Source organism: Hyla sarda, chromosome 3 (genome assembly GCF_029499605.1).
Source record: "Hyla sarda isolate aHylSar1 chromosome 3, aHylSar1.hap1, whole genome shotgun sequence".
Lineage (NCBI taxonomy): Eukaryota > Metazoa > Chordata > Amphibia > Anura > Hylidae > Hyla > Hyla sarda.
In genome coordinates this window covers 387,581,847-387,603,839 of record NC_079191.1, presented here as the reverse complement: position 1 = coordinate 387,603,839, position 21,993 = coordinate 387,581,847, and the positions used below count along the sequence as shown (strand labels likewise).

Here is a 21,993-nt window from a genome sequence, read left to right as displayed (position 1 = left end):
GATTCCCTAACTTTGAGGCCATTAAGCTTCCTATCTTCCCTACCCAGGTGCTGCTCTGCTTCCTTAACCTGTGCCCTTCCTCCAAGTATTTCCCTTCTCCCCTTTCAACCTGCTCCACCCTCAGCCCACGGTACCATTCATCCCCAAGGTGCTGCTCTGCTTCCTTAACCCGTTCCCTTTCCCTGAGTGAAGGGTTTCTCATCCTCCTCCCCTCGCCCCCATTCTCTGTCAACCTGCAGTACCCCTACCCCTCATGCAGTACCCCTCATATGCGATATTCGCGAATAATATTCGAATTGCGAATATTCGCGAGCAACACTATTCGTGAGGAAAAAAAACAAATAACCTCAGAGACGTACAGGGATCGAACCCAGGACCAAGCATTTGGGAGACAGAAGACTTGAGACTGAGCCACCGCAGAAACCTATAACTTGTGCCCTTCTGTAAGTTTCCGGCAAGAGGTTTGTGCTTCCTCATCTTTTCGGCTTTCGTGAGAAAAAAAAACACATAATTTCAGACACATACGGGGATCGAACCCAGGTCCAAGCTGTTGGGAGGCAGAACATTTGAGGCTGAGCCACAGAGAAGATCTACACATTTAGCTCTTCTGACAGGGGGTATGTGCTTTTCCATCTTTTAGGCTTTCGTGAGGAAAAAAAACAAATAACCTCAGAGACGTACAGGGATCGAACCCAGGACCAAGCACTTGGGAGACAGAAGACTTGAGGCTGAGCCACCGCAGAAACCTATAACTTGTGCCCTTCTGGCAAGAGGTTTGTGTTATCCCAGGGATCGAACTCACTAGCCATTGCTCCGGAGACGGAAAGCTTGAGGCCGAGCCGCCGCATGGTTGAAGCTGAAGAGCTAGATCGGGTCAAGAATTCTGCCCTATCTCATCGACTGAGTGTATAGCCCAGTGGATAGCGTTGCTGCACCGTAACGGTGAGGTCATCGGTTCGTCTCCCGTGTCGGTGCTGTGGCAAACACAAGCAGATTGGTGCTGAGGGTCGGTTGTCGTTGTGCAGCTAGCAAACCGGAGGATGACCAGTGAAGATTGATGTAGCTGGAGAGTTGTGTTGAGTGGAGAAGTTTCCCTGGAGATGAATAAGGTGAGGATTGGTGAAAGATGCAGCTGGAGGATCGTGTCGAATGGAGGTGGGTGACGGACCCAGGCGAAGGTTGACGAAGTATCGAGGCGATGGAGGATCGAGTGGAGGTGGGTAACGGACACAGGCGAAGGTTGACGAAGCCAGAGAGGGGGATAATTGACAGATCCAGAAGAGGGAAGGTACCAGAGGTGAAAGGTCACACTGGGAGGGTGGATTCGGAGGTGGCCAAAGGAGGAGAGAGAGAGAGATAGATAACAATGTGGTGCAGCGGAGACCTCAACAGAGTAGGGCATCTTGTTGTTTTAAACAACAAAAAAACAAAAAAAAGTTTTTAAATTATCGAATCAATTACTTTGAAGCCATTAACCGTCCTATCTTCCCTGCTGCGTTGCCATCAAGCTGCTTTTACTCAGGTCCTTAACCCGTTCCCTTCATCCGAGTCAGCGGTATTTCCATCTCCACCCTTTGTTGTCAACCTGCTCCGCCACCTCATCCCATGGTACCACTCATCCCTGCCAACCAGCACTCCCACACGTCCTCTCACCAGGCAGCTGCCACGGCTTTCTTCTCTGCCCAATCTGACACCTTCCACAACACCTAGCACCCCCATTCGCTTACAATGTAACCACTTACCACAATGCTCCAACCCCTTTCGGGTGGGTCCAGGCCAGCAAACTCCTCAGCATCCAGCACTCCGTCCGTGATTTCACCTTCTCCACAGCAACATCCTTTCAGCATCATAGCATCCTGCACGGGACTCGAACCTTCAGAGTTGTGTGGAGTGGAGAAGTTCCCCAGGGAAAAAGCATCAGATGAAGATTGGTGACTAGATGCAGCTGGAGGATCGTGTCGAGTGGAGGTGGGTGACGGACCCAGGAGAGTACCCGGGAAGTCCCATGGCGATGGTTGACGAAACCAGAGGTGGAGGCATCGAATGGAGATGGTTGACGGATCCAGAAGGTATCGTACAGACCTCAACAGAGTAAGGCATCTTGTTGTTTTTCAGCAACAACAAAAAAACGACAAAAATGATAAAAATATTGATTCCCTAACTTTGAGGCCATTAAGCTTCCTATCTTCCCTACCCAGGTGCTGCTCTGCTTCCTTAACCTGTGCCCTTCCTCCAAGTATTTCCCTTCTCCCCTTTCAACCTGCTCCACCCTCAGCCCACGGTACCATTCATCCCCAAGGTGCTGCTCTGCTTCCTTAACCCGTTCCCTTTCCCTGAGTGAAGGGTTTCTCAACCTCCTCCCCTCGCCCCCATTCTCTGTCAAGCTGCAGTACCCCTCATCCTCATGCCTGCCAACCAGCACTCACCAGGCAGCTGCTGTGACGGCTTTATCTTTCTACCGCAGAAACCTATAACTTGTGCCCTTCTGTAAGTTTCCGGCAAGAGGTTTGTGCTTCCTCATCTTTTCGGCTTTCGTGAGAAAAAAAAACAAGTAATTTCAGACACATACGGGGATCGAACCCAGGTCCAAGCTGTCGGGAGGCAGAACATTTGAGGCTGAGCCACGCAGAAGATCTACACATTTAGCTCTTCTGACAGGGGGTATGTGCTTTTCCATCTTTTAGGCTTTCGTGAGGAAAAAAAACAAATAACCTCAGAGACGTACAGGGATCGAACCCAGGACCAAGCACTTGGGAGACAGAAGACTTGAGGCTGAGCCACCGCAGAAACCTATAACTTGTGCCCTTCTGTAAGTTTCCGGCAAGAGGTTTGTGCTTCCTCATCTTTTCGGCTTTCGTGAGAAAAAAAAAAAAGTAATTTCAGACACATACGGGGATTGAACCCAGGTCCAAGCTGTCGGGAGGCAGAACATTTGAGGCTGAGCCACGGAGAAGTTCTACACATTTAGCTCTTCTGACAGGGGGTATGTGCTTTTCCCTCTTTTAGGCTTTCGTGAGGAAAAAAAACAAATAACCTCAGAGACGTACAGGGCTCAAACCCAGGACCAAGCACTTGGGAGACAGAAGACTTGAGGCTGAGCCACCGCAGAAACCTATAACTTGTGCCCTTCTGGCAAGAGGTTTGTGTTATCCCAGGGATCGAACTCACTAGCCATTGCTCCGGAGACGGAAAGCTTGAGGCCGAGGCGAAGGTTGACGAAGTATCGAGGCGATGGAGGATCGAGTGGAGGTGGGTAACGGACACAGGCGAAGGTTGACGAAGCCAGAGAGGGAGATGGTTGACAGATCCAGAAGAGGGAAGGTACCAGAGGTGAAAGGTCACACTGTGAGGGTGGATTCGGAGGTGGCCAAAGGAGGAGAGAGAGAGATAGATAGCAAGGTGATGCAGCGGAGACCTCAACAGAGTAGGGCATCTTGTTGTTTTAAACAACAAAAAAACAAACAACATTTTTTAAATTATCGAATCAATTACTTTGAAGCCATTAACCGTCCTATCTTCCCTGCTGCGTTGCCATCAAGCTGCTTTTACCCAGGTCCTTAACCCGTTCCCTTCCTCCGAGTCAGCGGTATTTCCATCTCCACCCTTTGTTGTCAACCTGCTCCGCCACCTCATCCCATGGTACCACTCATCCCTGCCAACCAGCACTCCCACACGTCCTCTCACCAGGCAGCTGCCACGGCTTTCTTCTCTGCCCAATCTGACACCTTCCACAACACCTAGCACCCCCATTCGCTTACAATGTAACCACTTACCACAATGCTCCAACCCCTTTCGGGTGGGTCCAGGCCAGCAAACTCCTCAGCATCCAGCACTCCGTCCGTGATTTCACCTTCTCCACAGCAACATCCTTTCAGCATCATAGCATCCTGCACGGGACTCGAACCTTCAGAGTTGTGTGGAGTGAAGAAGTTCCCCAGGGAAAAAGCATCAGATGAAGATTGGTGACTAGTTGCAGCTGGAGGATCGTGTCGAGTGGAGGTGGGTGACGGACCCAGGAGAGTACCCGGGAAGTCCCATGGCGATCGTTGACGAAACCAGAGGTGGAGGCATCGAATGGAGATGGTTGACGGATCCATAAGGTATCGTACAGATCTCAACAGAGTAAGGCATCTTGTTGTTTTTCAGCAACAACAAAAAAACGACAAAAATATTGATTCCCTAATTTTGAGGCCATTAAGCTTCCTATCTTCCACACCCAGGTGCTGCTCTGGACCTGGGATTGAACCCAGGTCCAAGCTGTTGGGAGGCAGAACATTTGAGGCTGAGCCACGGAGAAGATCTACACATTTAGCTCTTCTGACAGGGGGTATGTGCTTTTCCATCTTTTAGGCTTTCATGAGGAAAAAAAACAAATAACCTCAGAGACGTACAGGGATCGAACCCAGGACCAAGCACTTGGGAGACAGAAGACTTGAGGCTGAGCCACCGCAGAAACCTATAACTTGTGCCCTTCTGTAAGTTTCCGGCAAAAGGATTGTGCTTCCTCAACTTTTCGGCTTTCGTGAGAAAAAAAACAAGTAATTTCAGACACATACGGGGATCGAACCAAGGTCCAAGCTGTCGGGAGACAGAACATTTGAGGCTGAGCCACGGAGAAGATCTACACATTTAGCTCTTCTGACAGGGGGTATGTGCTTTTCCATCTTTTAGGCTTTCGTGAGGAAAAAAAACAAATAACCTCAGAGACGTACAGGGATCGAACCCAGGACCAAGCATTTGGGAGACAGAAGACTTGAGGCTGAGCCACCGCAGAAACCTATAACTTGTGCCCTTCTGGCAAGAGGTTTGTGTTATCCCAGGGATCGAACTCACTAGCCATTGCTCCGGAGACGGAAAGCTTGAGGCCGAGCCGCCGCATGGTTGAAGCTGAAGAGCTAGATCGGGTCAAGAATTCTACCCTATCTCATCGACTGAGTGTATAGCCCAGTGGATAGCGTTGCTGCACCGTAACGGTGAGGTCATGGGTTCGTCTCCCGTGTCGGTGCTGTGGCAAACACAAGCAGATTGGTGCTGAGGGTCGGTTGTCGTTGTGCAGCTAGCAAACCGGAGGATGACCAGTGAAGATTGATGTAGCTGGAGAGTTGTGTTGAGTGGAGAAGTTTCCCTGGAGATGAATAAGGTGAGGATTGGTGAAAGATGCAGCTGGAGGATCGTGTCGAGTGGAGGTGGGTGACGGACCCAGGCGAAGGTTGACGAAGTATCGAGGCGATGGAGGATCGAGTGGAGGTGGGTAACGGCCACAGGCGAAGGTTGACAAAGCCAGAGAGGGAGATGGTTGACAGATCCAGAAGAGGGAAGGTACCAGAGGTGAAAGGTCACACGGGGAGGGTGGATTCGGAGGTGGCCAAAGGAGGAGAGAGAGAGAGAGATAGATAGCAATGTGGTGCAGTGGAGACCTCAACAGAGTAGGGCATCTTGTTGTTTTAAACAACAAAAAAACAAAAAAAAATTTTAAATTATCGAATCAATTACTTTGAAGCCATTAACCGTCCTATCTTCCCTGCTGCGTTGCCATCAAGCTGCTTTTACCCAGGTCCTTAACCCGTTCCCTTCCTCCGAGTCAGCGGTATTTCCATCTCCACCCTTTGTTGTCAACCTGCTCCGCCACCTCATCCCATGGTACCACTCATCCCTGCCAACCAGCACTCCCACACGTCCTCTCACCAGGCAGCTGCCACGGCTTTCTTCTCTGCCGCCCTGTCGTATTTCAAGGCAACAGTTTACACATATGGGGTATTTCCGTACTCGGGAGGAATTGCATTAGAAATTTTGGGGGCTTTTTCTCCAAGACTCCCAAAACTTGTAATGCAATTTCTCCTGAGTACGGAACTATCCCATATGTGGGTGTAAAGTGATCTGTGGGCGCGGATTTTACAGTGGTTCTGACATAAATGAAAAACAATAAATACCCACATGTTACCCCATATTGTAAACTACACCCCTCATGGAATGTAACAAGGGGTATAGCGACCCTTAACACCCCACAGGTGTTTGACTAATTTTCGTTGGATGGTTTCACTAAAATGCTGGTGTTACCCTACATATTTCATTTTCAAAAGGGAGAATAGGAAAAAAGCACCCCAAAATTTGTAGCCCCATTTCTTATGAGTAAGAACATACCCCATATGTGGATGTAAAGTGCTGCGGGCGAACTAAAATGCTCAGAAGAGAAGGAGCGCCATTGGGCTTTTGGAGAGAGAATGTGTCTGCAATTGAAAGCCATGTGTGTTTACAAAGCCCCCATAGTGCCAGAATAGTAGACCCCCCATATGTGACCCCATTTTGGAAACTGCACTGCTCACAGAATTTAATAAGGGGTGCAGTGAGCATTTACACCCCACAGGTGTCTGACAGATTTTTGGAACAGTAGTTTGTGAAAATGAAGTGGGGTGTAAATGCTCACTGCACCCCTTATTTAATTCTGTGAGGGGTGTAGTTCTGTTCTGGCACATGGCCCCCGACTTCCATTCCAACTAAATTCTCTCTCCAAAAGCTCAATGGCGCTCCTTCTCTTCTGAGCATTGTAGTTCACCCATAGAGCACTTTACATCCACTTTTGGGTATTTCCAAGAAATGGGGTTACAAATTTTGGGGGGCTTTTTCTCCTATTACCCCTTGTGAAAATGAAAAATTTGGGGTAACGCCAGCATTTTAGTGAAAAATATTGAATTTTTCATTTTTCACGTCCAACTTTAGCAGAAATTTGTCAAACACCTGTGGGGTGTAAAGGCTCACTGTACCACATGTTACGTTCCCTGAGGGGTGCAGTTTCCAGAATAGTATGCCATGTGTTTTTTTGCTGTTCTTGCACCATAGGGGCTTTCTAAATGCGACATGCCCCCCAAAATAACATTTCAGCAAAATTTGCTTTCCAAAAGCCAAATGTGACTCTTCTAAGCATTGTAGTGGGCCAACATTGGACTTGATGTCCACACATTGGGTATTTCCATACTTCGAAGAGATGGGGTTACAAATTTTGTGGGACATTTTCTTCTATTACCCCTTGAAAAAATGTAAAATTTTGGGGAAAACCAGCATTTTGGTGAAAAAATAAATAATTTACACAACCGACTTTAACAAAAAGTTGTCAAACACCTGTAGGGTGTTAAGGCTCACTGTACCCCTTATCATGTTCCTTGAGGGGTGTAGTTTCCAAAATAGTATGCCATGTTGTTTTTTTTTGCTGTTCTGGCACCATTGGGGCTTACATTTGGCTTTTGGAAAGCAAATTTTGCTGAAATAGTTTTTGGGGGGCATGTCTCATTTAGAAAGCCCCACATGTCACATTATTTGGGAAACAACACCCCTCAAGGAACGTAACAAGGGGTACAGTGAGCCTTTACACCCCACAGGTGTTTGACAAATTTTCGCAAAATGTGGACATGAAAATAAGAAATTTTCAGTTTCACTGACCATTATTCCAAAAATCTGTCAGACACCTGTTGCATTCCTTGAGGGGTGTAGTTTCCAAAATAGGGTCACATATTCAGGCACCATGGGGGCTTTGTAAACGCACATGGCCTTCAATTTCAGACGCATTCTCTCTCCAAACGCCCAATGGCGCTCTTTCTCTTCTGAACATTGTAGTGCACCAGCAGAGCACTTTACATCCACATATGGGGTATTTCCATACTCTGGGGGGATTTTTTCCTGTTACCCCTTGTAATAATGAAAAATTTGGGTTAACACCAGCATTTTTGTGAAAAAAAATAATTTTCATTTTCAATTCCCACTTTAACGAAAATTCATCAAACACCTGTGGAGTGTTTAGGCTCACTATACTCCTTGTTACATTCCATGAGGGGTGTAGTTTCCAAAATGGGTCACATGTGGGTGCTTCTTTTTTTTTTTGCGTTTATGTCAGAATCGCTGTAATGATCTGCCACCTCTGTGCAAATCACCTCAAATGTACATGGTGCTCTCACTCCTGAGCCTTGTTGAGCGCCCGCAGAGCATTTTACATCCACATATGGGGTATTTCCATACTCAGGAGAAATTGTGTTGCAAATTTTGGGGGTCTATTTTTCCATTTACCTCTTGTGAAAAGGAAAAGTATGGGGCAACACCAGCATGTTAGTGTAAAAAATAAAAAATAAATTTAAAATAACATGCTGGAGTAGACCCCAACTTTACCTTTTCATAAGGGGTAAAAGGAAAAAAGGCACACCAAAATTTGTTAGGCAATTTCTCCTGAGTGCGGAAGTACCCCATATGTGGCCCTAAACTGTTGTTTTGAAATACGACAGGGCTCGCAAGTGAGAGAATGCGCATTTGAGGCCTAAATTAGGGATTTGCATGGGACAGACCCAGATGCAAGAATTAAACTTACCTCTGACACCAAAATTACCCTACGGTGCCTCTAGCTGTTGCAAAACTCCCAGCATGCCTGGACAGTCAATGACTGTCCGGCAATACTGGGAGTTGTTGTTTTGCAACAGCTGGAGGCTCCATTTTTCTGTTTTGGAAACAGTCCCATACGAGACGTTTTTCATTTTTATCTGGGGGGATGGGGGGAGGAGGGGGTAACTGTGTAGGGGTATGTGTATATGTAGTGTTTTACTTTATATTTTGTGTTAGTGTAGTGTAGTGTTTTTAGGATACATTCACACAAGCGGGGTTTACAGCGAGTCTCTCACTGGGAGTTTGAGCTGCAGCAAAAAATTAGCTGCATCTCAAACTTGCAGTGAAACCCCGCCCGTGTAAATGTACTCTGTACATTTACATGGGAGGGCAAACCTCCAGCTGTTGCAAAACTAAAACTCCCAGCATGCCCTTTGGCTGTCCATGCATGCGGGGGGTTGTAATTAAGCAACATCTGGAGGCACACTAGTTGCAAAACACTTTGAATTTCTTACTTAACTCAGTGTTTCCAAACTCGTGTGCCTCCAGCTGTTGCAAAACTACAACTCCCAGCATTCATGGTCTGTCAGTGCATGCTGGAGGTTCTGGTTTTGCAACAGCTGGAGGCACACGGGAATGGAAACACTGAGTTAGGAAACAGACAATGTTTCCCAAACAGTGTGCCTCCTGTTGTTGCAAAACTACAACTCCCATCATGCACTGACAGACCATGAATGCTGGGAGTTGTAGTTTTGCAACAGCTGGAGGCACACAGGTTGGGAAACACTGAGTTAAGTAACAAACTCACAGTGTTTTGCAATCAGTGTGCCTCCAGCTGTTGCATAACTACAACCCCCAGCATGCATGGACAGCCAAAGGGCATGCTGGTAGTTGTAGTTTTGCAACAGCTGGAGGTTTGCCCCTACCCATGTAAATGTACAGAGTACATTCACACGGGGGAGGGTTTAATGCAAGTTTGAGATGCAGCAAATTTTTCGCTGTAGCTCAAACTCCTAGTGGGAAACTCGCTGTAAACCCCCGCCTGTGTGAATGTATCCTAAAAACACTACACTACACTAACACTAAATAAAAAGTAAAACACTACATATACACATACCCCTACACAGTTACCCCCCCCCCAAATAAAAATGAAAAACTTCTCATAAAGAGCCTCCAGCTGTTGCAACACAACAACTCCCAGTATTGCCGGACAGTCATTGACTGTCCAGGCATGCTGGGAGTTTTGCAACAGCTGGAGGCACCTTGTTTGGAAAACACTGCTGTTGGGTAATTTTGGTATCAGAGGTAAGTGTAATTCTAGCATCTGGGTCCCATGAAAATCCCTAAATTAGGCCTCAAATGGCTCTCTCACTTCGGAGCCCTGTCGTATTTTAGGGCAACAGTTTAGGGCCACATATAGGGTATTTCCGTACTGGGAAGAAATTGCCTAACAAATTTTGGTGGGCTTTTTCTACTTTTACCCCTTATGATAAGGTAAAGTTGTGGTCTACTCCAGCATGTTATCGTAATAAAAAAAAAAAATTACACTAACATGCTGGTGTTGCCTTTTTCACATTTTCACAAGGGGTAATTGGAAAAATAGACCCCCGAAATTTATAAAACAATTTCTTGGGAGTACGGAAATACCTATTATGTGGACATAAAATGCTTTTCGTGTGCACAACAAGGCCCAGGAGCGAGAGCACCATGTACATTTGAGGTGATTTGCACAGGGGTGGCGGAAACGCAAAAAAAAAAAAAAAAACACCCACATGTGACCCCATTTTGGAAACTACATCCCTCACGGTACATAGCAAGGGGTATAGTGAGCCTAAACACCCCCCAGGTGTTTGAAGAATTTTCGTTAAAGTTGGAATTGAAAATTGAACATTTTTATTTTTTCACTAAAATGCTGGCGTTATCCCAAATTTTTCATTTTCACAAGGGGTAATAGAACCTCCCCCCCATAATTTGTAACACCATTTCTTCTGTGTATGGAATCAGGGCCGGATTAACGTAGGGGCGGATGGAGCGGCAGCTCCAGGCCCCTGCGTAAAAATAGGCCCGGGGGCCCGCACAAACGGCCCGCACAGACCGACCAGCGCACGACCGCTGCAACTCCCTACTCTCCGGCCCCGACCGCTGGGAGTGAAGTTTAAATATAAAACATTTCCTTTGGGCCTCAGCGCTGCTTCTGACCAGCCCCTACTGCCCCTTTAAGAGAGGGGGCTGATGGGGCTGGTCATGTGCCACAGACATTGCAGCTTATTAGTCCCTGCCCGTCCGACCCCTCCCCCGGCTGCTCACTGCAGAGCAGAAGAAAGACGGCAGAGAGAGACACTACCTCACAGCTGTACAGCCTCTGCGGTCTGTATAGGAGCTCAGTCCAGTCTGACAGTCTCCGACCTGTAGAGGCGGCCATCAGTGCGAAAAAGAAGGTCAGAAGGTAACGAGCTCTGTAGATAAGTCCCAGTGGCCGGGGCTGTCTCAGGCTGCATTCAGTCACTAACTGTATACCAGTGACTGTGCTGTGCCCTCTGCCCTATATATGTTTATATATTGTAGTATATGCTGTATGGGCCAGTCAGAGAACACAGCACAGTCATTGATATACAGCAGTGTTTCCCAACCAGGGTTCCTCCAGCTGTTGCAAAACTACAACTACCAGCATGCCGTAGTTGTAGTTTTGCAACAGCTGGAGGCACCCTGGTTGGGAAACACTGATATACAGGGACATAATACTGCTGGGCTATATACATCAGCTGTGCTGTGCTGTTCCCACTGCCCTGGCTGCTATACATATTAGACATGTGCAATTCGGTTCGGCACGAATGTTATATTGAACGAATATTACCGTTTTCGTACATTCGGAGAGATCCGAATGCACGAAAACATACCTTGAGCATTTCCGAATAGCCCCGATAATACGAACAGGCAAACAACAAATGCGTTCGGTGAATAACGAATGCGTTCGTTGTCCGTAAACGGAAGTAAAGAAATAATTCTACATTCTTTTAATTGGTCCTTGGGAGGTCACATGATCGAAGTTCATTGTCACATAGTACCATATGGTAACTTTTAGCCAATTAGCTTACTCCATTTGATCCCTACTGTATTGCAGACAGTAAGGCTGTTTTATTCAGTTGTGAGGTAGTCCTGTGAGACTGGCTGGTGGTGTTACAGTTGCAGTGTGTGAAGTGAGTCACTGGATTTGCAGAAATGGACGGTTTACCTGATGATAACTTGGCTTCTGGCACAGAGACAACAGGCAAACAAGCTAAGGTAACACCTGCACTTTTTTACAAAAGAGGATCACCAGCAAGGCCTGCAGCAAAGTCCCATGCTTCATCAAGTGGCCATACTCATCATCATATCCAAGAAAAAATAAGACAACCACCACTAGTGCTGCTACTGTGGCCCTTAATGTCTCGCAATCTGTTAGACACTAGTGTTGAGCGGCATAGGCCATATTCGAATTCGCGAATATTCGCAAATATATGGACGAATATTCGTCATATATTCGCAAATGTTCACATATTCGTAATATTCTCGTTTTATTTTCGCATATGCGAATATTCGGGCATGCGGAAATTAGCATAAGAGAAAATTCGCATATGCGAAAACTTTGCATATGCAAATTTTCGTATATGCGAAAATTCGCGCCCCCGTCTCACACAGTAGTATTAGAGCCTTCTTTACACCACACAAGCTGGAAGCAGAGAGGGATGATCACTGTGATGTGTACTGTGAAAAAAAAAAAAAAAAAAAAAGAATATTCGTAATTACGAATATATAGTGCTATATTCGCGAATATTCGCGAATTCACGAATATGCGATATTCGCGAATAAAATTTGCATTGCGAATATTCGCGAGCAACACTATTAAACACCAAGAAGGAGAGGGAAACAAGAAGCAGGGCTCACAATCAGACATGGACATAATGCATTTAAGTACGCCTCTTCAAGGTGTACACATTGGAAGCATAGAAGAGGAGGTACCCCTTGATTTCATTCATGATGTGTCCAGTCGTGAACAATATCAAAGTCCTGTATTGCCACTCCTATTTACAACTGACCTTCCAGAATCATCACCACCATCATCCTCTGGCTCTTTAGTTGTAATGGATACACCACCCTCCCATTCAAGTAGTGCCACCGTCCCCAGTACAAGGCCTCCAGCTTCCAAAAGCAATCCCCTCCCGCAAAATGCCCCATCTGCACTACCCGGTTCCAGTTCCAGCCGGAAATCTAAAGTTTGGGAGCATTTTTCAATAGTTGGTGATGGTAGATCAGCTAAATGTAAGCTATGTGGCAGGGAAGTCAGTCGTGGTAGAGTTATAGGGCATCTGACTAATTCTGGCATGAATCACCATTTGCGCACACACCACAAGCCAGTCCTGTTAAGAGAAGACAGTGGGTTGTTGTCACCTCAACCTAGTAAAAAAGGGCAAGTAGTTCTAGTTCCAGTGCTACCATCAGCTCAGATAACCTGGACAAGGGGCACAGAGGTGAAGCTGTTGACCCCAGTCAATCAAAACAGCCCACCTTGGATCAATTTAGTGGATTTCATTCCAGGGGGATTTCAAGACAGCAGTCCCGTAAAATTACCCGCCTCATTGGCGAGCTCATAGCCGTCGGGGGAGCTCCCTTTAACATGGTGGAGGGGGAACCGTTTAAACGTCTAATGCAGGCAGTTGCACCCCAGTATGTAATTCATCCCGTACTACATTTAGTCGCAGTATAGTACCCTTCTTACATAAATCTTGTGTGGAGTTAATAAAACAGGAGCTAGGCAGAGCCGCAGGACAGTCAGTACATTTCACCACAGACTTGTGGAGTGCTCCCAGTGGGCAGCATGCCTTCTTATCACTAACAGCACACTGGTGGCAGCCCATTGTAATGGAACCAGCCCAAATTACATCAGGGTCAAGAAGCACAGGAGCTGATGTTGTAGAAAAACAAAATCAGGGGCACTGCTCATTCCTACTGCATGCAGAGGTTTTAGATGAGCAGCGCAGCTCGCATAACATAACTCGTGCATTACAGAAAATGGTGGCAGAGTGGCTTGGGGAGCAGGCAAATACACAGGCGAAGATGGGGTTTGTGGTCACTGATGAGGCAGCCAATATGTTAAAAGCACTGCGGGATGGCAAATTTGTTGGTGTCCGATGCTCCGCCCATGTCCTCCATCTTATAGTAAAGGCTGGTATAGATGACACCACTGAGAGCAATACAAAGCTCTCTGAAGTGTTAGACTCCTGTAGGAAAATTGCAGGCCATTTTCATAGAAGTGTGAAGGACAGTCACATTTTCAGGCAGGAGCAGATTAAGGCAGGTCTTCCTCAACACCGCCTGAAGCAGGATGTAAGCACCAGGTGGAATTCTACATTGGACATGCTTGAAAGAATTCTGGAGCAACAAAAAGCAATACATGCAATGTCACATGAACATGTCCTCGGTGTGACCAGACCACTTAGCAGGGAGGAGTGGAAAATAATAGCTCAGGTGGTGACTGTACTAAGCCCCTTTCGTGCAGACACAGCAAACCTAAGTCAAGAATATGCAAGCTTGGCTCAAGTCATCCCCCTCTTTACCCATCTTGTTAACAAAATGGATGCCATCCTCAACCATAGAGAAAACTTGTCTGGAGGATACATAGTACCTGATGTTGCCACACTTGTCAGGAGACTGCATGGACAATTAAACCGGAGGATCACAGAGCTCACTGATGCTTGCCCTGAACTGATGCTTGCCACCATGTGTGACCCCCGAATTAAGGGCAAAATGGCACTCCAAGCCAATTCCCTAACAAGCTGGAGAGAGAAATTAATCAACAGGGTGTGTGACAGGCAAAGACACTTGGTTGTGCCGTCAGAGAGGGACAATGATGATGATGATGAAGAAGAAGAGGAGGATGAGTCTGCTATGTCATCATCACCCATCACAAACACTGCTGGACACTCATCAAGAGCTGCTGACTTTTGGGCAGAAACTTTGCAAACCTTGGTCGGACACACCAGACAACCCTCAAGGATACCCAGAGATAAGGTTGCAGAGACTGTAAAAAGTTATTTGTCTGAACCCCATCTGGCACCTACAGCGGATAGTCTCAAGTACTGGGATGAAAGGAGGGCGATTTGGCCTGCTCTCTCCATGGTGGCCCAGGAGCTCCTATCCTGCCCCCCAACCTCTGTGCAAAGTGAACGGGTATTTTCAGTCACTGGTAATATTCTCTACCCACAGCGTTCACAGCTGGCCCCTCAGCTCATGGAGCAGATGACTTTTCTTAAAGTAAACATGCCCAAGCTGGGATATCCTGCCCTAAGCTTTGACACCGATTGGTTATGAGTTCTACAGTTCAAGTTAAAAGTTGAAGTTCTTGGTTACAAGTTGGAATGTTGGATCCCGTTGTGTTATCAGTTGTTATTTAATTTATCTCTTTCCCTCCTTCTTTTAGGATTTAGTGGACATTTAGTGGACAATTTTGTGGATACAACAAGGACGTAAATTTATGTGGTAAAGGAGTTCAGCAAATCAGTGGTAAGTAAATGACAATTTTTTTTTCTTAAAGGGGTACTCCGGCACTTAGACATCTTATCCCCTATCCAAAGGATAGGGGATAAGATGCCTGATCGCGGGGGTCCCTCCGCTGGGGACTTCCCTCATCTTGCATGCGGCACCCCAGTTAAAATCAGTCACCGGGGACTGATTTTAACTGGGGTGCAGCGTGCAAGATCACAGGGGTCCCCAGCGGCGGGACCCCCGCGATCAGGCATCTTGTCCTCTATCCTTTGGATAGGGAATAAGATGTTTAAGCGCCGGAGTACCCCTTAAATGACAGTAGTGCTTTACAATGCATTTGACACTTAAGTGGCCTCTATTAAATGGAGCACAGATCCCAGCAGCATATTAAAAGTCACAGTGTAATAAATGTATAGCTTTAGTACCTTAAAGGGGTATTCCGGGCAAAAACATTTGATCCCCTATCCAAAGGATAGGGAATAAGATGTCTGATCGCGGGGGCCCACTGCTGGGACCCCCAGCGATCAGACATCTTATCCCCTATCCTTTGGATAGGGGATAAAATGCTGTTGGACGGAATACCCCTTTAACTTTAATCCCCAGGTGGACCATTACACTTAAAAAGACAATATGGCTGTGTCTCAACATTCGGAAAAGCGGGGCCCAGTGTCATGGACCGACCAGGGACAGTGAGAGTGAGCCCTAAACTGAGCTCTCCCTGCCTACTTGCCCACTCACCCTAAACGGTGAGTCGACAACTTGGAGCCGGTCCCTTCCTGCGCTAAAGTGCAGTGGCGTAAAAACACAATATATATTACTAAGTCGGTCCAAGACAAAAAAGGAAAACAATAATACAGACTGAGGTGGAGTTATTAAGCCACACTCGCCTAACACATGTGTGAAAGGCTTAACTCTTCCACGCCTGGAAGAAAAGCACAGAAAACATATAATGCATGAAAAACAATGTCGGAACAGGGCCTGAAACGGGAAAATGCAAAAACAAATAAACGGACATTACACCGAGATTCACAATGCCTCAGGACCCCACCTCTCCAACTGTTGAGGTAAATAATAATAATAAATTAGAGGTACTATTGCAATACACATTTCATGCACTGGTGGAATCTGTGCTCTGCTATCAAAGTTATCATCAATCATGTAGACACCACAACAGGAGATCAATTTTTTCTTACCTACAATATTTTGATGGCAAAGGCCTTGAATGCAAATGTAGCAATAAATAACAACTGTAATCATCATTTTTTTGCCTTGTATGCCTGCTGTCTACAATCAGCCAGCATAATCATACCAATTGCATGTTTATATTGTAGGCAGGATTTGGCACCATTTTGTATGAGGCTACAATATACAAGTCAACATGAAACTTTGGTAATAGAATACAGAGGTAATACAATAAACCTGAACATTGCCAACATTTCTAACATAACAAAACTGTCAACCAGCCTAAAAATATTGCCATCAGGAGGTCCACCCTTAGCTGTGCTGTGGCCTGAAGGTGCTGGCCAACATCACTTGGAAGTCGTCAGCCTGCCGACGGTGAAGTCGGTGCATGGTCCTATTCAAGCGTCGCATCTCCCATGCAAGGTGCCTCGTCTCCCTGGACAACCTGTCCCTTTCTTGGAGTACCCTAAGGTACGTGTCCATTGGGACAGATGCGGGTGCTGGGGTTGGAGATAGTGGACTGGGGATAGCTGGTGAACAGGCAGCTGAGCTCAGGGGTTGGCCCATGTCCTCCTCAGGTACTGGCACATTATCATCTGCCTCAACGTCCCTCCAGCTCTCCAATTGTGACAGGACAGGTGATGGTGGGGAACTGTCATGGTGACTCCTTAATGAAGCCTGGCCTTGTTGATCTAAAAAATAAAAATAATAATAAAAATAAAAAAAAGGTATTTTAAAATAAAAATCAAGTGACTGAAAGCAGTTGTGTTGTTGATCATTACATGATACACAACATACTCTCCCTAAGGCTTAACAATATAATAATTAAGTTATTGTACTGGTGTATATTTGTCATCTAACCCTATAAATGTTATACACCATTATACACCACAAATATACACCATTGCAAATAGCTAACCATGCTTTTTTATCACAATAGGCAATTTAGCTGAGTAATTTACATAATATCCACATTAGTATCAATATAGAATTAGAAAGTACAAATTTACGAGTTGTGTGGACATGTCAAAAGATGACATTACAGTGTGTCTCATTCCTTTGACTCGCTGACATCTTATTCTTAAGGAAAGGGGTGGCCGTAGATCACTCTATTTCCGGGCTTTCAATCATGTGACCATTTCTCAACATAACTTACCTGTCCTCGGGGCTCCGGCGCATCCTCTTCAGGATCCCCTGCATCGTCAGCGTTGTCATCACGTCGCTGTGCACGCCATCCTGTCATCCAATAGGAGCGTCTTGCATAGTGGCGTAATGGCGGCGACGGAGAGCGAGGATGCCGAGGAAGCAGAGGCCTTGCCGGAGCGTCGGGGACACGGCGACAGCAATGGCAGGTGACATCCAGGGCAGCGGTGAAAAGCGGTGACGGTCCGTAGCGGCGGGGAAAGGTGAGTATAACCTTCAATACCAGTGGTCTTCAACTTGCGTATCTCCAGATGTTGCAAGACTACAACTCCCTGCAGTGCCCGGACAACAGTTGGCTGTCAGGGCATGCTGGGTGTTGTAGTTTTGCAACATCTGGAGGTCCGCAGGTTGTAGACCACTGTCCTATACTTTACAATGCACGGATCCCTCAACATACGATGGTTTCAACAAACAATGGTTCATTTGGAACGGATTACCATCGTATGTTGAGGGACCACTATATATGCTGTTCAGTTCAGCCATTTTGTCTGATATGCTCTATGTTAATTATTTAATCAATCTCTATGGGGGCCTGCTCTACTTCGTTATTTGGTCTGATAGTACAGTGGTCCCTCAACATACGATGGTAATTCTTTCCAAAACGACCCATCGTTTGTCGAATCCATCGTATGTTGAGGGATCTGTGCAATGTAAAGTATAGGAAGCTGTACTCACCTGTCCCCGCCGCTCCAGACCGCATCCTCACCGCTCCCGATGCTGTCCCAGGGGCTCCCGATGCTGTCCCGCTGCTCCGGGTCCACTTCACGATCCTCTGGCTTCTTCCGCATCTTCTGCAGGGTCCGGGCCTTGCTTTCTTGTGACGGTATTGCGTTGCTGCGCCGGGACGGCATGCGTAACGACGTAATAACGATGCCGGAAAGCGAGGCCCGGACCCTGGAGAAGATACAGAAGACGCCAGAGGATCGTGAAGTGGACCCGGAGCTGCGGGAATAGGTAAGTGAACCTGTCCGGGATGCTTAAACTGCTATCCGACAGCAGCTTAAGCATTTTGCGCTGTCGGATAGCAGATAATGCGATGGCCCCGACATATAAAAGCATCGTATGTCGATGCTGACATCGACATGCGATGGCCTCTGAGAGGCCATCGTATGTCGATTTGATCATATGTCGGGGCCATCGCATGTCGGGGGGTTACTGTATAGGACAACAACGGGGTAGACTAGATTCCCTGGCATCTGCATGTCCCAACAAATGGCATAAATGCTTTAAAGGGGTACTCCGGTGAAAACCTTTGTTCTTTTAAATCAACTGGTGGCAGAAAGTTAAACATATTTGTAAATTACTTCTATTAAAACATCTTAATCCTTCCTGTACTTATTAGCTGCTAAACACTGCAGAGGAAATTCTTTTCTTTTTGAAATGCTCTCTGATGACATTACGACCACAGTTCTCTCTGCTGACATTATTATAACACTTATCACACTTTATTTATTTTTGTCCTTAGTGGGATTTGAACCTAAGGCCCCAGCACTGCAAGGCAACAGTGCTAACCACTGAGCCACCATGCTGCCCTTAGCATACATCCGCTATGCATGGTTGCTAAAATGGACAGAGATGTCAGCAGAGAGCACTGTGTTCGTGATGTCATCAGTGTTCCAAAAAGAAAGGAATTTCCTCTGTAGCATTCAGCAGCTAATAAGTACTGGAAGGATTAAGATTTTTTTGATAGAAGTAATTTACAAATATGTTTAACTTTCTGCCTCCAGTTGATTTAAAAGAAAAAAGGTTTTCACTGGAGTACCCCTTTAAGAATCAGTATTGAGCTAGGGGTGGGGGGGGGGGGGATACAAGTATATAGTAATACAGTTATTGTATAAGTTCTAATAGTTCTTTTTTATTTTTATTTTCTTGTTGGTTAATCAATTAATATTATTGTAATACATAATTAATCATATATATATATATATATATATATATATATATATATATATATATATATATATATATAAAAGGGATGACCGCAGCACTCCATAGATTAAAAAAGGCTTGAGAATGGTGTTGTGAGGACACCGAAACGTCGCACCAAGTTTTGTTCATGGAATAAAGACAATTTTCTTTTTTAATCTATGGAGTGCTGCGGTCATCCCTTTTGTTTTATGCTGTCCTTTTGGACCCAGGACCAGGGTCCCAGCGACTGATGCGCACCCCTACTATTTTTCCTATTTTCCACTGAGGTGCTGCTCTACCCCGTTTTCTCTCTATCTCTATCTCTATCTCATCTAATCTATCTATATCATTTTACTCACCAGATCTCTCTGCCTCGGATGTCTGAGCCTCTGGCAGGAGGTGCTTCTTCAATTCCAGCTCCCAGTTCTTGAAGTTGACGTTTTTTGACTACTGATGCCCTGCAGTCATAGTACCTGATTGTGTTTTACATAAAATAGTTTATTCAAGTTTATCATACCATTTCCGTTTTATGACAATAAACTGTTTTGTTGAGAAACAATTTTGTTCTTTTGCTTGAATGCTCATATTTCTGCATTTATACCACACTACACAGATATAGTCAGACTTATCCTCTTTATCTTTACTAGTTTATCAAACCAATCCTTCAAGTCCCGGGAAATGGCAAAATATACTATAGCAGTGTTTACCAACCAGGGGTGCCTCCAGCTGTTTTAAAACTACAAATCTGAGCATGTTGGACTATACTAGTATATAGTCCATAGGTTAGTGTTTCCCAACCAGGGGTGCCTCCAGCTGTTGCAAAACTACAACTCCCAACATGCTGGGAGTTGTAGTTTTTCAACAGCTGGAGGCACCCCTGGTTGGGAAACACTGACCTATGGACTATATACTAGTATAGTCCAACATGCTGGGAGTTGGAATTTCATTTGGAGCAGCTGATGAGCCACATGTATGAGGGCATGATGGTAGTTGTAGTAACTAACTGCAACTCCTGACTTAAAAAAAAATAAAAAATACATTAAAAAAATGTCACATTAAAAAGGGTACTTTTTTTAAATCAACTGGTGCCAGAAAATTAGGCAGATGTGTACATTTTAATTAAAAAAAATATTATTCCTTCCAGTACTTATTAGCTGCTAAAGAGGAAATTATTTTGTTTTTCAAACACAGAGCTCTCTGCTAACATCACAAGCACAGTGCTCTCTGCTGACATCTCTGTCCATTTTAGGAACTGTCCAGAACAGCATATGTTTCCTATGAAGATTTTCTCCTACTCTGGACATTTCTTAAACTGGAAAGAGATGTCAACAGAGAGCACTGTGCTCATGATATCAGCAGAGAGCTCTAGGTTACAAATAGTAATGAATTTCCTATGTAGAATTCAGCAGCAACTTAATACGTACTGTAAGGTTTATGGAATCTGATCAACTTTCTGGCACCAGTTGATTTAAGAAAAAATAAAAAAGTTTTCAACCAGAGTACCCCTTTAAAACAAAAATGGTACTGTCAAAAACTACAGATTGGGGTGCATCATACAGGACCGTATAAGGAGAACTAAGAAAGTTATAGGGGTCAGAATACAAAAAAATTGCCCCCTCATATGTGTATCCTCATGTCACGCATACATAATTACCGGTAGTTATGCAGATGAGCAAGTCCACTATTTTTTTGCAAGAACGGTGGTTCCCCACTTATGGAGCATTTGCTTTAGGGGCGAAACCACAGATACACCGGTATACACTAGATGTAATTACAAATCTAGGATGTAAAGGACATATGTGTAACAAACAATAAAGGTTATGGAATGGTATTGTCCTAGACCAAGACCAGCATAGTTTATGCTTTGCAATATGTCTTTGCCAACACATTGATGATGATATCATACTGAAATATTTACTCACCGATGCCTGATGCTGAGAACTGTCCTGTCCGCTGTGCCTCTTCCAACTTGGGACACTTTCTCCCTCACCCGGCTCCAGGCGGCCATCTTCTCCTGGGTGCCCACTGTCGTGTTGAATAACACAGATTTTTCTGTGCTAACAGCAGCCACCAGTGCTACGTTCTCTGCCTCCGTGAATTTCGTCCCTCTTTGTTTTTTGGCTGGTGGACTCGCATTGAGTGCAGACTCTCAGACTCAGATGTGTGGCTGCCACTGCCAGAGTCCGATATTGTCCAACCACTTTGTCTTGCGATTGGACCTGCTCGGACTTTACTCCTCCTCTTCTCTCCTCTCCTCTCCACGCCACCACTACACTCAGACACATCATCCGCACGCTCTCTCACACATGCTCTATCACTCACATCCACAACAGCACGCTCATCCTCACCATCGTCTCTCCCAGACACCACAGACACAATTTCTCTCATTCCAGACATTGTTTTTTTCACACAATTTACGCACAATACAATCAATTTCTCACTCTCAGTACACGCTGGCAAGATTTATCAATCTGTGTGAGAGAAAAAGGGGAGTGACCACAACAGCCAATCACATGTCAGATCATGAACTCTGGTAAAGTGAAAGCTGAACTGTGATTGGTTGCTATGGGAGACCAGACCACTCCACTCTTTCTCTCACACAGTTTGATAAATCTGGGCCACTGGGTGAAAACTCTGAGCCCCTGACTGACCTGGCCTAACTTTACTTTGGCTGTTTTCGTTAATCGTTAGGAATACAGCAACATAAAACGAATAATGTAATCTGCCGAATTCGAAAGTGAAACGAATGCGGCCGAAATAACGAATGCGGCCGAAATAACGAATACGTCCGAAGTAACGAATGCGGCGAATGTAACG

The 21,993-nt window shown here is 45.6% G+C and overlaps 1 protein-coding gene and 1 long non-coding RNA gene across 8 annotated transcripts; one reads left to right on the top strand and one right to left on the bottom strand.

Moving 5' to 3' along the window:
• Positions 1-10,324: 10,324 nt before the first annotated feature.
• LOC130362854 (zinc finger BED domain-containing protein 4-like) lies at positions 10,325-19,695 on the top strand. Of its 7 annotated transcripts, none has more exons than XR_008891598.1 (4): positions 10,325-10,807; positions 14,819-14,901; positions 16,215-16,536; positions 19,539-19,695. XR_008891598.1 is itself a non-coding variant. In XM_056567932.1 (4 exons), exons 1-2 carry the CDS (start codon positions 13,261-13,263, stop codon positions 14,834-14,836), a joined length of 1,326 nt encoding a protein of 441 aa, XP_056423907.1. In that variant the 5' UTR covers positions 12,280-13,260; the 3' UTR covers positions 14,837-14,901; positions 16,215-16,288; positions 16,367-16,495. The 7 variants fall into 7 exon arrangements, 5 of the variants coding, with proteins under 5 accessions (XP_056423907.1, XP_056423906.1, XP_056423910.1 ...); XR_008891599.1 differs by lacking the exon at positions 10,325-10,807 and adding an exon at positions 11,219-11,643; XM_056567932.1 differs by lacking the exons at positions 10,325-10,807; positions 19,539-19,695 and adding an exon at positions 12,280-14,568 and having other exon boundaries at positions 16,215-16,288; positions 16,367-16,495.
• LOC130362855 (uncharacterized) lies at positions 16,530-21,637 on the bottom strand. The gene is made up of 3 exons (XR_008891600.1): positions 21,099-21,637; positions 19,536-19,649; positions 16,530-16,757 (listed from the first exon to the last, which is right to left on the bottom strand). It is a non-coding gene; the product is annotated as an uncharacterized LOC130362855 (long non-coding RNA).
• Positions 21,638-21,993: the final 356 nt, after the last annotated feature.

Bases quoted from the DNA above. Each gene is read 5' to 3' on its own strand.
- LOC130362854 (XM_056567935.1), top strand. From the start codon at position 13,261: ATGGAACCAGCCCAAATTACATCAGGGTCAAGAAGCACAGGAGCTGAT.